We start from the raw sequence: 16,855 nt of genomic DNA, 5'->3' as shown, positions 1-16,855 counted from the left end.
CACAAAGAAAAGCTCCTCTAGACTCCTGCGAGAGCGCGTCGTTTCGTAGCATTTACGTGTCGCTGTGCGTATGTTTACGTAAAAAAAGAAATCAATCAGCGTAGCTCCAAATCTCCGGCGCGCTCGCGAAAATCCCGAGGAACGAGTGATTATTAGTTGCGCGCATCTCTCTGGCTTTCCCTCAGCGCGCAACTCGTACGCATGGCCCTCTCTCTTTCTCCCTTTAATTCGCGCGCGCATTAATATCCACCCACATGCGTTATTTGCCGAGCGAGGGCCATTGCGCGCGCAGCAGCCAGAGAGAGAGAGAGAGACGGCGAAGATTCCCAGGCACGCGATATATATCGCCGCGCGAATCGTCACCGCGCGCCAGTGCCGCCGATATTTTCGCATTGACGATTCGAATTAAGCCAACGATACGAACTTTAATTATCCATCTCGCTTCTATTGTCATGCCGAAGAATGTAGTTTAGCCCATATGTTTTCAAGTCTATTCTTCAGGTATGACATTGGCTTATGCTCTGATTAGCTTCATTGGGGCTTCCTAATTTTTTGTCATTATTATATAGAGGAGGCAGCAGCAGCCACAACTTATATGTACCTCAGTTATTTTGATTTTCTTTTTGTTCAACGGGAAAGGTAACTGCGCTAATCGTTGCTTGTTTATCTAACTTTATTTCTTATATTATTATTGGTTTCTTTTCCAAACTATAATAATTCAATTATTACATTTTACCATTATACGTATTTCTCTTGCTTTAATGAATTCAAAATTACAAAAATTAACGGAAAATGTCTGTCCAAAACAGTGATTCACACTGTCCAATACACACCAAGCGTTTGCATCATTTCGTCAACAATACGTTTGAAAATTATTCGAGCTGATATTTCAACACGCAAGCACAGCTTGCAATTGTAGCTTACTGAATTATCGTGGATAAGATAACGCGTAACAACAATTAGTCAATTGGTGCCACCAATAGAAGCTTTCAATCGTACTCGTCGACGCTGCTGACGAAACTAATCCGTGTTCGTCGTTGCAATCGTAGAAAGTTCTCTATCTGAAAAGAAAAATCGGAGAATAACGTAAAGCAACGAAATTCTCGGGGCACCGCCATCGAGAGATACAGTCCTGAACTATAGCAGCGCTCCATCTCTCGCATACAGCACCTCAAGTATAGCACGCGTTCACCTACACGTACAGTGTGCGTTTGAGGTTTCAATACGCGCGGGGGCTCGTTAAATGCCTGGCTGTGTTATATGAGCTAGCGTACGTTATATTACGCGGGGCTAAATCACTTATTTAACTCTCGGCTACGTTATGTAGTCTCCCTATCTCTCTCTCTCTCTCTCTCTCTCTCTCTCTCTCTCTCTCTCTCTCTCTCTCTCTCTCTCTCTCTCTCTCTCTCTCTCTCTCTCTCTCTCTCTCTCTCTCTCTGTCTGTCTCTATATCTTGCTCGCGCACTCTCGCGGAATAGAACATACACACGCATACACAAACGTAACTGTATATAGTTTTATCCGAAAGGGTATTGCGGGTGTTCCTCTTTCTCTCTCAGTATGTGCTTGCATTAGCTCGCGGCGGTGGCGACGACGGCGGCTCTAACAATATTATAACAATATTCCGTCATCTTGGCGCTGCTCTCGCACACGACGGCGACGACGGCCTCCTGATTTTCGTTGCTCTGCTATTGCTGCTCATACTCCCGCGGACAACGGAGAGTGCGCACACACACATACACACGCGATCGCGCAAAGCGAAAGAGACAGACACGTCGCGCGAGACAGCATAGCGCGCCCGCGGAAGCGAGTTATTATATCGACGACGAGAACGAGATCGCACAAGTTAACGTTAAAGAAAGAGAAAGAGAGAGAGAGAAAGAGAGGAGACTTTGCTGTGCTACTGTGGCCCATCTGCCTATACGGCCGGTACTGCACGCATCTCACTCCGTTGTTTTTTCTTTTTCGTCGTGCAGTGCGTTGTTTGACGCGCGCGAAGAGCCGCTGCAACAGTCTAGGTGAAAGCACACGTATTATAGCAGAGGCCGTTGTTCGTTCGTTGTTGTTTGATGCAGCTACACCTGGGTAGCAGCAGCAGTCGTAGCAGCAACAGCGACAATGATCAACGTCACGGAGATCCGCACTACGATCCAATTGTCTACCCAGTTGCTGCAGTGAGTGATCATTTTTTGCTCTACATCTTAATAATAAGAAATGTACCCTGTCTGCACGCCCGCGCTCGAGCGCCGCGCCGTATACTCGCGATATATCATGTGATCGCAATTTTATAAGCCGTACAAGTGCCTGTTGTGTATCTGTGTATCTGTATGTGGGCAGCAAGCATATACACGCGATATTTAGGTTAGATATCCGAGGAATCGCTAAGTGGATGCAATCGATAAGTGGGTTAAAAACCCGTCCCTCCTGTCAGACGACACCTTCGATGAAGTTGCTTTTTCTTTCTCGTTGGGCGGCTTATAACCATATCCCAATCGTTGTTTACATCGTTTGGCAGTTCCGTCTTCTGCTTCTCTTTCTTTCTCGCTCTCTCTCGCTCTTTCCAGTGCGCGAGGGTGGGGTTGCTTGTACGATACTTGCGGGGGGCTTTAGCGCGCAGGTGGAAACAGAGAGAAAGAAAACATTTTTTCGGACTGTCACCTCCGGGCGGCGTATCGATTTCCCTCCAAGGGCTCAGGCTTATATCTCACTCTCTCGTCTGAAAGAGAAGGAGAGAAGCTTAGCTAGTTTGTATAGTACGTGACTTTGTGTGTTCTGTGACGGCTACGCCCTTTGACTTTCGCACCTGCTCCTTTTTGGTTCGTGCGTGTGCGCAGCCAAACGATCGATTACAGAATAGACACTTTTTTCGCCCACGTCATTTATACTCGCGGTATAACCAGTCGCTTGCGCTCGCTGCTTCTCTTTCCAACTGCTACAGCTTGTTTATAGACGAATCGATCTAATTTAACCGCTTCTGCAGCATCGTTTATTTATGATTTAAAAGCTCCCTTGCTCGACTTTCGCTCGCTACATTTTTCATGTGCATCACAAGAATAGACTCTTTTCTTTTTTCTATGCTTTATTTGAACCGTTGATGGACTTTTTTATAGACGGTGAGAAGGCATTTTTCTCAACTTGTTGACGAATTACGCGAAAAGCCGATGAATGGTTTTTTTCTCTGCCTCTCGTTTCCTTCACACTTTTTATGTAATGCTAGGCTTCATTATGTAATGTGGCACAACTGTTTTCGGCTTTTTGTCAGTTCGCCGATTTCCCGCCAAGAACGTGAAAATATAAAAGTGAGAAATTTTTTAGTGGTTTGTGAATCTTTGTGCCAAACGGGGCTATATTTAAACCGTGTAAATGAATGAGAGGTCAATGTATGTCTCAATGAAATCACCCGACTTGAATGTAATAAAAATATTTGGCATCCAATTCTTTGTTTTTTTCTCACGGCAAATTTGTTTGAAAGATTGTCTTTCATTCTTCAGCTGCTAATCATTCTAGAGATGATTTATTGACTGGGAGTTATTAATATAAAAAATTTACGAAAATGAAAGAGAACTAGAAATTATTTTATAGCAATTCACCTTAAAAGTTTGATATAAAAACCTACTATAAGTGAAATTGATAGTTCTCAAAAAAGATTCATTTATGAACGGTATGTTTGACCAATGAAGAAATACTCAATAGTAGTGGGTAAAATAATATATAGCTTATAAAAAACATCATATGATTTGGAAAGTTGCCATTGAAACATCTGATCTTTTAAGAGCTGAGTGGAAGCACTGCTTTAACATATACTACATACTGTAGCGTACAGGTTAACTTGAGCCATAGCTACCTAGAAATTTTTCAGCAGAACAGTGTTACAGTTTCAAAAGCCCAATCAAATTCAAATGCACCAAATTAATTTTAGGAATCATGCAGCTGTTAAAATGAACTTTTGTGATATACTATAACTGCTTGACTGCTGCTCGGCTCTGCACACATTTGAGCTTTGAGCAAAGATGTATTTTTACTCTCAAGTGCTTTTGATGGTATACTGGCATGATAATGTTTATCTGGTATAACATGCAAAAAGCTCCCTACTAGTCATATGCCGATGTAAAAATATTTTATATTGAATCAAGGTTTTTGCATTGAGTAATGGTGGGATTATAAATAAATACCTTGAAAGTTCAATGACTCATGGTGTTACTCAAAAAAATGCTGTAGCTTTGAATCATGGAAACTTACTGATTCTCTATGTATCATAACAGTCATCCATATTTGTCAACAATTAATTAATTTATAGTAAGTGTAAAAATAATTTTATCTTCAAGCGATGATTGCTGACTGCATCACAGCAAAGATGCATGCAATATTGCTATTATCTTACTTTTATTACTTCGTACTTAGACTTTCACATTACGAATTTTATCTGGTTTCCTTGAGAGGGAAAATCTGCTCAGAGGCCAATGTCTCCTTGTAAATTACACTGTTTATATCAGAAATAAATGGTCTTTGTATAACATCATTGTGTAATTCTTGTCAAAGCTCAATTTAAACTGACAAAATTTTACAATCAAATAAAAAAAGGTTTCGGAATCTATTAATACCAGTAAAATATGATACAGTATGAGTCGTAATCATAACCCCAAGTCAGTACAATTGGCTTAATTTTGAAATTAATGTGAATGATATTAGGCACACTTCTTACTGACAAGGATAGTATCTCATTTCCGGGGCACTAATTTGATCAGATTGTGAGTGATGTTTTGTGCTACCAACCTTGATGCTGGAGAGTTGTACAGTTGTATGATTGCAAGATAGGCCAAATAATGCAGCTTGCTAATATACATTTTAGCTAGTATATCAAACAAATTTTTTCTACATTTATCTTTACAGATGAATACTAAAACTTCGAAGGAGATTACGTAAGCTGCAATTAACAATGCCACCAGCTTGGAGCATGGATAATCCAGCTCCGTAGTGCTGCTGCCATGTTGGTCACGCAGTCTCCCTGCCCTATAGACAATCCATCAAATATGCTGTCGACACTTGAGGAAGAGAATAATGTTGACATTAACGAATGCTTCCCGCCACATGTTGATACCAGCAACATCATCATTCAGCCTGAGTCTCCGATCAGCAAGAAGCAAACCCTCAAGACTTTCAAGGAAGTTAATGCACTCCTACAGGCTGATAGATTACGTGAGGTAAAGCTTATTCTCAGGGAGAATGCCTGGCCACTGAACAATGGTATAAGGTCCCAGCTTTGGCCTGCACTGATCAATCAACATGCCAAAGGCAACAACACCATGGAGGGTTATTACTGGGATATGGTGAGCCAAGTTTTAGGGACTACAGGTCAGTTTTTGCCAGTTTTTTCTAGCAATCTTAACATAAAAGGGGCTCAGTTGTGCTAATCAAGCTGTTCTCCTTTGCAGAATTGTCAGGGCAATCAATCATGTTGCCACCATTCGTTGATAGTATACATTGTTTATCCTATAACTTGACCCATAAAGGTAGGAGTGTTACAGATAGAGTTGTATCTGTACTAGGTTATGCATGTCCAGACATAGTGTACAGTCCGTCGCTCTACCCTATCACTGCTCTTCTTCTACACTTTATACCAGGTATGCCTAGAAAACTTATATGGATCTTTAAAATTAAATATATATTGTTATATGTAATATTATCAATTTACAGAGGAACAATGTTATCACTGTGTACAAAGCTTAGTGGCATCCAAGAAAAAAATGTTCATAACACAAACAAAACTTGTTTACGAAGTGACATGGAAAACAGTAGAACAAATCACAAAGAAACATGTAGTATGTAGTCAATTTTTTTCTTAATAAAAACTTTTGAAATGTTTGATAAACTTATTAACTTATTGATCAATAAACTTGTTGCAGAAATCTGCTGCTGTGCATTTAGCAAGGCATTGCTCAGGATCTCGAGCAGAAAGAATCTACATGGATTGGATTTGGTGGATTCTGCAATTACTTCCATTTCAACATCTAGTCAGAGTTATGGACTGTTTTTTGCATGAAGGCATTAAAGTAAGAAATTACTTTAAATTACCAATAAAGTTGTAGTTCTTCATAACTATTGACTCAATATGATCTTATACTTATAGGTCTTCTATAGGGCAGCTATGGCTATAGTCTTATTATTTTACAAATATTCATCACCACAAAATTCAGAGTGGATGGCTGAAATTAATAAAAATGGAGTTGACGCGGCCCTTTCTAAATTTTGTAGACAAATGCCGGTAATTAATTGTCTTGACACAATTTAAAAACATTTTTTATAATGGTTATAATTTATTTTTCATCATTGCTTTAGGTAACGCCAGCCAAGTTTCTACGAACTGCATTTGGTATTCGTAATCTGAGTTCTGTTTACATATCGAGGGTATTTATTAGTATTGAAATAAACTTAAAAACTCGGAACGTCATATCGGGAACAAAGTCATTGGTAAAATCGCGATCAACCGATACTCTACCAACGAGTCAGTCGCAAATGAACATTCAAATGATGTCTCACACCCTCACGATAAGAGAGGTAAGTAGATCAGTTACGATGAATATATACGTAGAATGCCTTTTTTATTATGGTATTAAGTACTTTTATTTTTTTAATTATTATTACAGATTTGATTATTCATTTGTTACCTTCAGTAAATAAAATTTACGAGTATACTGACGTATAAAAAGGATATATATGTATATTTTTTTATAATTTATTTAATTTCTTTTTATCATACGAATGTTTTAATTAGTTATTTTTATTTATTCTATCAACTCTATCCTACTTTCTATTTTTCTAATATGACAATAACAGTGGTGTAGGGTTAATATGACCTCACAAGCGTCGTATTTTAACAAACATGGTTTTTGTGTAAGATCTATGGTCGCTTGAATCATTGATTTTTTTTTAATATACCAATAATTGTACAACACTTCAACTATAATTGTACATGGTTGATTGACTGATTTCATTTTGTTACATAGTGAATCGCTAAAGACACGACAAGTTTGAAGAATTATTTACCGAAAAATAACAATTCAATAGGACAATTAATTAGAACAAAAAAATTTAGCACAACTGAAAACTACAGAAGATTTTTTCAATGATTCACTTTGTTTTCAGAAAGAATGTGAAGACACGTACAAAGACAGGGTATCGTATAATTATCTTTTTGACCAATGTGCCGTTCGTTTCATGTGCTACCTTTTTTCTCCTCCCTAAAATAAAAATAAACAATAAACTACTACTTCGAGTTACACTCACACGTTACTCTCTTTCTCATTCATCGCGACACTGTATAGCGTCGTCGGCTTCTATCGCTGTTACCATTAATGCGTCACATATTGCAACTGCTGCCCTAATTTTTTTTAAGCAAGTGGTATTAATATTCATAATTCAATTTTTGCAACGTTATTTTTTTTTTGTTCGTTTATTTTATTTTTCGTTTTATCTTGGGTGCATCTATAACCATTCAAACCTGATTAGAAAATACCAAGAGTACGTTTAACGTGTTGTTATACGGTATCTATTGTTGCATTAAAATATGTAATTGAATATTTTTTAATCAGGTATCTTTACTCACAAAAATGCAGAGGGGCAATGGCAAATTTCTGAGCTTTAGTTGTTTCTTTTTTTTTTTTCGTGAATAATTTGATCTTATTATTTTCATTGCAAAATCACAATAAAAATGGTATTCGCCTATTTCTTTTTTGATTATATCCATGGAGCCAACCATCGTCTCACACAATCATTCGCTCGTACTCACAATGGGCGCACTGCAGTCCCGAAAAGAATTTTTTGTTGACAAACCTCTCACATCTGAGGCTCGCGCATCAAAGGCACATGATGCAAACAATCGAAAGGAAAAAAATACTTCATATTATCATCTCTCTGTATCTGGAAATAAAAATCGTAAAAGAAGCAAAGATCGATGAAGTATTTCTCGTTGAAAACATGTTTCTATAACCGTTGTTGTTCAATGAAAAACAATGGCACGGAAAGCTAAGCGATCACGCATTGCTGCTTGCCGCATGCTTTGAAATTTCGAGTGATATTACTCTGGACTAAAAGCAAATCTTCATCTCCACTCTCTCACTCTCTCTCTCTCTCTTCTCTCTCTCTCTCTCTCTTCTCTCTCTCTCTCTCTCTCTTTCTCTCTCTCTCTCTCTCTTCTCTCTCTCTCTCTCTCTCTCTTTCTCTCTCTCTCTCTCTCTTCTCTCTCTCTCTCTCTCTCTCTCTCTCTTTATCTATCTTTGTCTCTCTTCCTTTCTTGTATAACTTGTACTCTAACAAAGGTGCTCTGAATGTGAAAGACTAACGTTATATGGCTGCAAGGCATGAATGCTTTTTTGGCGGATAAAAGGAAGATGTGCGTGCGTGTGCCCCAACGTTAATTACAGCGAAACCCAACGAAAGCCTGCCACAGCGTATCGGAGGAAAAAAACGTTCTTTTCGTCTGCTCGTAAAAAGTATTCGTAAACATCGGGAAAGCGGCCCCGCACCGCTGGTTCTATTTCCGTTCGATCTCATACGCTTCGAACACTCGGCGCGAACAGACAGCATAATGTACGCGCGCTGTACGCTGTCTTAAAAATAGATTTTACACAAAGCTAACGTAACTCTTATAAGGGAAGGGAAACACGCCACTGCGGATGTAATTATTCCACTGGAATTTATCTTGCAACGTTTTCTTTCTTTGCGTTATTTTTCTTTTATCATTTCTTATCGATAAGAAGCTTTTTGAGGAAGTTATAAAAGTCGTTGTCGATGCATCGAGCTGCGCTTTTCAAAAGCTCTTGAGAATAACAGTTGGAATACTTGTATAACTATCTCAAAAATATATTTATGGAAATGTAATAATTATGACTGTGTAAAATTTTAATAATCATCGATATAATTCAACATCTAATTTTCCTATGATTTATACCATTTTTCGTTGTCTCTTGTGCTTCGAAAGCTCAATCACAAAATGTCAATAATTATCGCGCGTACATACTTTATGATTTACCTTGAGTTTCAGTTCGTTTCCTTGAGTTCCAAGCCTGTCACACACTTTTACGTTAATTACGCAGATATAAAATATTTTTTTCGTTTGACATTCGATTTGATGATCGTCGCTTCGATGTGTAATCATTTTCATCTGTCGAGCAACTCTCTCGCGAGAGCATGAATTTACAAAAACAAAGGTCAACTAGTGTAACAATCTTATACAGTTGCGTATTGTGTCTTTGTGTGTTGCGCTGCATTTCCTCGGACACCGTAATATCTCTGTGTGTCTCTTCTCGCTCGTTCTTTGACGATGATGGGGCTGTGCCAAAAAATAACGTAGGGCGCGCATAGTCCTGGACCACGACCCGCCCACGGCGTTTATCCCATACAAAACTTACGCTCCCAGATCCTTGAGGTGTCCGACGTAAGTAAAAAAACCCCGTCGACAGCTATCATTTCTCTCTTTCCTTGTACCTTTGTAGGTGATATTATCGTCGGCATGTAATTTGTTGTTTATCTTTTTTCAGTTTTGGGCTACTGTATAAGCTTCTTTGATTATATAGTCGACGGAAGAAACGTTATGCTTTTCTTTTTTTTGCTACTTGGCGATGAGTAATTTATTGGCAGGTCTGTTATAAACTTCACTCACGTATCGTCTCGAGACAAAGAGAAGCAGCCGTGCGAGAAGCGATCACTATTTTCTGTTTTTTTTTTTTCTTTTTCGTATCGTGATTCACCCCGAGTTTGTCGAGATCTCTTGAGGTTTCATCGCTGTGCGTTTCCTTCTTCTTTTTTGTTTCGTTTCGTTCGAGCATCTGTTTTTGTTTTCTACCGAGTGATACCTTGGCGTTTGGCATTTCGCGTAGATTAAGCCATACCAGGCTGCTTACAAACGCACGGATTTACGGACGAATCGAAGCTTGCTTATAAATCCGAATCTTTAGTTTGGACTTGAATGCTTTGCTATGTTATTGTTACCGAGCAAAAACTTGTCCAAGCGTGCATGCAAGCTTTGTTTTTTTTTGACGCTATCTTCCATTCATATTGTCTTCGATCGTCGTGCGTACTCGTCATTCCCCTCCCCAGGCTTTGGCTGTCATAATTTATAAAGCATGCGTTGTGCACTCTGGCATGGTTGAATTAGCAGTAGCTGTAAGATTAATTTTACTGCATATACAAAGCACCCTCACTTTTTTTTACAGTAAATCACATTTACAGAGCATCGATTGCGATTAAATGTTGTGAATTAACACGAATAACACACTGTTTCTTACTTTGAGAAAGTCGATGATTTGATGTGTGTGTCGAACGTTCGTGTACTTTTAAATCGATATTATGCCGAATCGGAAGACCGACAAAGAGATTGTTCTTTTCTACCGACAAGAAAATCATACATATTTGATGAAAGAACGACGAGTGCTTTGTAAAGAGATTATGCATTTACGTACGCTAGAATAGATTATAGCAGCTTGCTGGCGAGAACAAAAAAAAAAAAAAAAATAAATAAATAAATTGACGAGCTCGACGCGACTGGCGCAAAAGCCTAACGGAGTGTGTAACTTTGGTTTTGAAAGAGCTTGAACGCTGCGAGGCGGCTCGATTAAGCACGTCAGATTTTAATCGAGCGCGCTCAGCGTAAGAGCTCGGTCTCGTTATACCGTGCTCAAGAGCATCACCTTTTTTACCGCTCTGTTTGGTTTTTGCGAGCCAAAGACTGTTTCCTTCGCTCGTTTCACGTTTCAATGATTTTTATGATTTTTCGGCACCTCTGTTTGTCCTTCGTACGAGCTCACTTCATTTGACGAAAAATCGAAAACCGAGAGCTGCTATAAACTTTAACGGGACGTCATGACATGACGAGAAAAACAACTTAATTGGCGAATTTCGAGGGAGGGTGAGTGAACGAAAAAGGAAATGAAGCTTCTGTTTTTGCGTTGTCGACAGCTCTTCACCTTGTGGTCCTGGCTACCCGTGAGGATCACCATGTATCAGCCGATTCTGCTGTACACCACCGAGGAACACGGCTGCTCTCTCACCACTTTCTACGTGCGCGTAGAAAAATACGAGCCGACCCTTCTTATGATCAAAACCTGCAATAACGAAGTGAGTAGAAAAGAAAAACCCACAACTTGGCGGTGAAAAGCGAAAAATGAAAACGTCGACGGTTCCACAGGTGTTCGGAGCATATTGTTCGACAAGATGGTGCGAGAGAAACCTAAAGGACGACAAAGGTAACAGGCAGGCGTACTTTGGCACGGGCGAGACATTCCTGTTTAGTTTGTATCCGGAGAGGGCAAAGTATCCCTGGGTCGGCATGGACACGGCCAACGATGCGAAAGTCGATCACTCGGCGGAATTGTTCATGGCTGCCGATTCCAAAATGATCACCATCGGCGGTGGGTACGTATCGTTCTCTCTGTCGTCGTTACGGCTCTTGTTACGCCACGAGTTCACCCCACACGTTCGATTGAACAGAGACGGCCAAGCAATTTGGATGGACGAAAACATAAGGTTCGGCAAAACGGATCGCTGCTCGACTTTCAACAATCCGCCACTATGCGCCAGCGGCGACTTTGAGATTCGGGTCCTCGAGGTCTACGGCTTTCACGGAGCATAAGTCAAAGATAATTAATCGAAGAAGCTGCAGGCGGCCACGCTAGCCAAGTATTCAAATTTCCGTACTGCCAATTAGGTAGCGTACTGCCTACAAAAATCATACTTCATCGCTATTTCTTCTCATTCTATCTCCTCTCTGTCTTTCTCCACTGTCGTCGAGTCTTGTTTGTATATTAAATGTTGGAACTTTTGCCGCTTCACGCGTGAATGTCTTGTTAACACGTATACATATATTCACATACACACACACACACAAGCATCAATTCGTACGTATATATAATTATGCGTGAATACGCATCGTCGTGCACTCGTGTTAATTGAAAGAAAAAATTACCTTGATTATTTTGGAAAAGCTTTAACTGACATCATCCTGCGTATAAACTCAATTCTCTTTATATACCATATATGGATGTAAACGCTATGTACGATAGCGACTCGAAAATAAGTCCGATTTTTTCCGTTTGTTTTGATCTTTACATAATGATAGATTTCTATTTTCATTCGTTAAAGGTATACGCATGGTTTAAATCAACTAACAATGAATTTGCGGAATGATTGCTTTTAGCTTTTCCCCTCTTTCGTAGTTCTTCTTAGAATCGAAAGCGAACAATATAAACACGCGATCGATCGTTTCATTATCAAAATAAAATAAATAGAATGAGCTCAGCGGCAGCCCATAAGTAGTTCATATTCACAACGTTGACAATAATAGCACTCGAGCAGATCATTCGAATCCTTAAGTTCGGTATTTCTTCTTTATTTACTTTGCAGACTAGAAAAAAAATTAGTTTAACCTGATTACTTAACAAACAAACAAAAAATATTCATTGGACCAGAAAGTTAATAATACGAACACACTTTGTACATATTTATTTAATTATGTCTTTATAATTTTTAAGATCGCATTCATGTTTGTACAAATATATTGTTATATAACAATTTATTTAATTTAGCAATGTTACGTACTAGCTTTAATCTGCCGTTAGAGAAAAAAAAGCAAAATGGCAAAAAAGGATATTTGTTTTTATATCATATAACTTACTCTATCTCTGTATATATTATAAATATATATAAATAAAACGAAAGAGTAGTTAGTGTACTATCAGACAAATTGTGATTGGCAGCTGGTGCTGGCTCGTTAACCCGTGAACTGAAAAGACTACAAATACGTCTTTTGCAAAAATACTTCCAGGCTTTTTATCGATTCGCTTGTTGGAAAGCAAAGAAAAAAGTATAAAATATTTTTTTGCTTGCGTTTTATTCTCGTTGTGACTCGTACTGCTTAAGTTTTTGTTCTCTCTCTCTGTTCTCTCTCTCTCTCTCTCTCTCTCTCTCTCTCTCTCTCTCTCACTTTCTCTCTCTCTCTCTCTCTCTCTATGTCTCTCACTCTCTGCATAAAAGTGGCTGGCACCACTGAGAAAGAAAAGTGTTTAATTTTGTCGTCCACATATCCTCAAGCGAGCAAAGTGTGAAGATTTGAACATGTGTCATTCTTCCTCTTTGATACACACACATGTGAGCGACACCCACGGAAATATATACTCTGGTAAAAATATTTCTTTGTACGAAGTATTTGTCTTTGAAACGAACCGAAACAAAGAGCAAAATAACTCGACATGACTTCAAACGTAGTATTATAATCATGCAAAGGATATGACTGAATTTATGAATGATAATGATAATAAAAGAAAAATAATAATGTTTTATTTGTTTGCTTGACGGCAAGATTGTATAAAAAAAAAGCGTTGCAAATTTTGAATGGTATTTTTTGGAAATATTTTTACCAAAGCGCGCGCGTGTACGCGCACATATACACTCACAAAGAATATTATTAAGGTAGCAAGACAAAGAAATGTATGTTTAACGAAATAAAAGTAAAAAAAAATAAACAAAAAAACAGTCGCGTATGATTGTGTCTATATATTTGGTGACGCCATATGCGCATTTTCATAATGTACAAATCGCATATTGTACAAGATTATATATATATATGCTGTTAGAAATTTAATTGTATATGTCACGTAGTTGACTAACAAACGCCTCTAAGCCTCCTTGCTTGCCTACTTGAAAGAACGATTTTGAAAGCAAGCACGCTCGTAACATCACAAACTAATGTAGAGCGTTATCGTGCGCGGATCGATGCATATCAGACACATTTGAAAAAAAATGTGAAACGAATTTTCATTCACTATTGTTTTTTCTCAAAATTTTAAGGAAAGTCGTTTTCCTTCCTCCGTACTACTGCATAGTAGTATATTGATATATCAAATGAAAAATTCCTTTGCGTAATCGCACATTTTCGAATGTATCTTGAAGTATTCTCTGCAGCATCACAGAATTTCATACGTCAGCGTTAGTAATCTTTCATTACTGTAAAGATTTTTCATTATTCACTTACGTTTTTGCTATTCTAAAACAAAAATTTCGAAGCATTTATTTGTTGAATAAAATCAAATGTTACGTTTATAAGATTCAATGCAATAATTGTTTGTTTGAGATAATCGAATGTTGAAAGTAATGACAAATGCCAATATAGGTATTAGCTTTCGTTTAACGTAAAACTACGAACAAAGAAAGAAAAGCAAGAAAATTATTATAAATGTTATATTTACGTAGCGTTCGTCGTACAATGTATAATAATATATATTTAAGGACTCTCCCAAATCATGCTTATTACGAGTGACAATTAGCGCTATGGATAATCAACAAACTATAAGCTTAGTTGTTAGCTTTTTTATATCTGTTAATTTGTAACTATTCTCTTTTTTGTACAGTCGTAGCATTTAATGTTTATATTCCTTTGCGAATACGAGAACTGCTGTTGTGCGTTTATGGCACATATGTGTAAATATTAGATATTCTGTAAAAAACAAACGAAAAAAAGCAATTTACCGCATTTCTATTAATTTGAAAGTATTATGTTGTACTGATTACTGTAGAGCTGTAAAATAGCAACTATTCATATTATTCTTTCTTTCATAATTTTATATATTAATTTTTATACAAAATAAACAGGATTACTATATAGATTAATTATTTAAGTTATATTTACGCCGATATACGTACATCATGAATTTCTGTTTTTATTGGAACGCGAGTGATATTTACGAAATGCACTGCATCAGTTCTCATATTCAAAGGTCTCAACGATATGTCTAACACTAACAAATCTGCACACGTACGTTCTAAGCTTGTACAATTGCTGTAGTCCCTTTTCTAAGCTTGTTTTATACGTATAAACAAAGGAAAAAAAGATTCATATAGAATCATGTGTCAAACGGAAAGAAATCTATAGAATTTAGATTTTATTTTGTAAAAAAAACTGAGGAATTTAACACGTGAAATTATAGTTAGTATATGAAAGTCAGAAACATAAACAAACAATATTTATGTTTGTTGATCAATAGACTGCGAACATCATTCGTCTTACTTGAAGAATTAAAAAAAAGAAGAAAGTAAAAATATGTAATTGTAGCCTATGTAGAGAATAAAAAATTTATTGAAAAGTAAGACTCATGATGCTTACTCGTATGGCAATATACATGAGTTATATCAAGTAAAAACCACAGCTTTGAATTATAGACTTGCATCGTCAATTTTCTTTTTGTAGTGCATCGGTTCAAATAATAAAAAAAAACAAATATTTTACGACGAAGTGGAAAAAAACTGTTCAATGTTGTAAGAAAAGGCAATCTAAAGTTTGTAGTGTTGTTAATCGTAGCGCATAGTGCGTCAAAACCTTCAAACGGCCACTCGAAAAAATGATAAAAATGATACGGTTGACCTTAAAGGAAAAAGAAAATAACACATTAATGCGTTGTACGCGACGAGCGTGAATTTACAAACGGAACTATATATACACTTTTGATGGTTTTTAATTGAGTATAAAAGCATAGCCTAATTTACGAGAGTAAAAGTGACGTACACAAAATGGTATTATATTATACACGAAAAAAAATATATTATATATATAAATGTATATTATACATAAGAAGAAAAAATCTATACGATAATGGAATGGAATGTTTTTAAAAGCTTTCCGTGTGTAAATTAATGTTATATTATCGCCAGTTGTACTGTTTCCTCGATCAAAGTTGTTGCCTGATTATTATTAATTATTATCATTATTATTATATGATATACATTATCGTCATATCATGGTCGTTGTCATAGATATAGATTATTGAACAATTAAATACAATTCTTGTTACATCAATTGCTCATCTCTTATTTCTCCATCTCCTCCACCACGTATGTCATATTTTTCAATCTACAAATACCATTCCATATAAAAATGTAACAAACAATACGTAATCCATTTCCAGCTAATTTGTGTTACGCAACTTCAGTTTGAGTTTTTCAATTCTAATCAAGTGTTTACTGCTACAATTATTTTTCAATAGTAATACTCAATTTTCCTTCTGTTGTAGCAAATACTTAATTTAGATAGTATAGAAAATATTTATTAGATTTCAATTTGTTGTCTCGCATTAATTAATACAAATAATAGAAAGTAGCAAGCATTAGAAATAGAGTTTCTCCTTGATAAACTACAAAATACGTGTTTAACATAGTGATATAAAAAAAGGTCACGTTCCGTCTAGTATCTTATACGTCAGCTAAATAGTCTGCGAGTAACCACATACCTAATGATCCGCGGAGAAGCGTTTATGTGTTGAAAAAACAAAAGAGAACGAGGAGGCAACGTGGAGTAAAAAGAACGAAGCGAAGATGCAGGTATCGCGTCATCGTGGTTGGCGCATATAGCGAGGCATAACTCTTCCATATTTGTACGCAACGAGGCCCAAAATCGACACAAAGGCGCTCGTTTGCGAAAGCACTCGAAGAGCATCAACGTGCCTTCGTTATTCTTCTATTCACGTTGGTGTGTAAATTATACAAGAGGTCTGCCGTATTCACTTGGAAAAAAGAAACATTGGAGAGCGAGCCTCTTTCAACGACTAATTTTACGGACTCGACATTCCGCCACCGTCTCTCCCGGCAGCACAGCTACAATTTCAGAGTGCGCGTCCGTTTGAATGTCGCGCAATATCCCGAAAGGTCGGTTTACGCCAACCGCGAATAACGCTGCGGAAGCATCCGACGAAGCGCCTTCGCGGATGAAAAACTGTAGCCAGCAGCGCGCGCGCGTGACAGATGAGCGTCGTCGACAAGCGACGAGATGACGGCGAGTGCGCGTTACGTGCACATGCGACGGGGCGCATACCCG

General features: G+C 37.7%; 1 protein-coding gene across 5 annotated transcripts; it reads left to right on the top strand.

Annotated features, from left to right (window-relative positions):
- The first annotated feature begins 412 nt into the window (after positions 1-412).
- On the top strand, positions 413-16,712 carry LOC131674267 (GTPase-activating protein skywalker). 5 transcript variants are annotated; one of them, XM_058952845.1, is made up of 14 exons: positions 413-501; positions 570-639; positions 1,977-2,174; positions 4,891-5,352; positions 5,433-5,621; positions 5,695-5,819; positions 5,904-6,050; positions 6,128-6,262; positions 6,337-6,555; positions 7,144-7,173; positions 9,350-9,433; positions 10,954-11,112; positions 11,183-11,409; positions 11,485-16,712. In XM_058952845.1, exons 4-14 carry the CDS (start codon positions 4,986-4,988, stop codon positions 11,624-11,626), a joined length of 1,824 nt encoding a protein of 607 aa, XP_058808828.1. In that variant the 5' UTR covers positions 413-501; positions 570-639; positions 1,977-2,174; positions 4,891-4,985; the 3' UTR covers positions 11,627-16,712. The 5 variants fall into 5 exon arrangements, with proteins under 5 accessions (XP_058808828.1, XP_058808829.1, XP_058808830.1 ...); XM_058952846.1 differs by lacking the exons at positions 413-501; positions 570-639 and adding an exon at positions 740-1,270; XM_058952847.1 differs by lacking the exons at positions 413-501; positions 570-639; positions 7,144-7,173 and having other exon boundaries at positions 1,457-2,174.
- The last annotated feature ends 143 nt before the right edge of the window (positions 16,713-16,855 follow it).

Source organism: Phymastichus coffea, unplaced genomic scaffold (genome assembly GCF_024137745.1).
Source record: "Phymastichus coffea isolate CEN01 unplaced genomic scaffold, Cenicafe_Pcof_1.1 PCOF00223, whole genome shotgun sequence".
NCBI classification, from domain to species: Eukaryota; Metazoa; Arthropoda; class Insecta; order Hymenoptera; family Eulophidae; genus Phymastichus; species Phymastichus coffea.
The sequence above is the reverse complement of the archived record's forward strand: the minus strand, read 5'-3'. Positions and strand labels throughout refer to the sequence as shown.

Excerpts from the sequence above, each read along its gene's own strand:
- LOC131674267 (XM_058952845.1), top strand. The coding sequence starts at position 4,986 with ATGTTGGTCACGCAGTCTCCCTGCCCTATAGACAATCCATCAAATATG. Across the intron at positions 6,556-7,143 it reads ACACCCTCACGATAAGAGAG|AAAGAATGTGAAGACACGTA; the intron begins GTAAGTAGATCA and ends CTTTGTTTTCAG. Across the intron at positions 11,410-11,484 it reads ATGATCACCATCGGCGGTGG|AGACGGCCAAGCAATTTGGA; the intron begins GTACGTATCGTT and ends TCGATTGAACAG.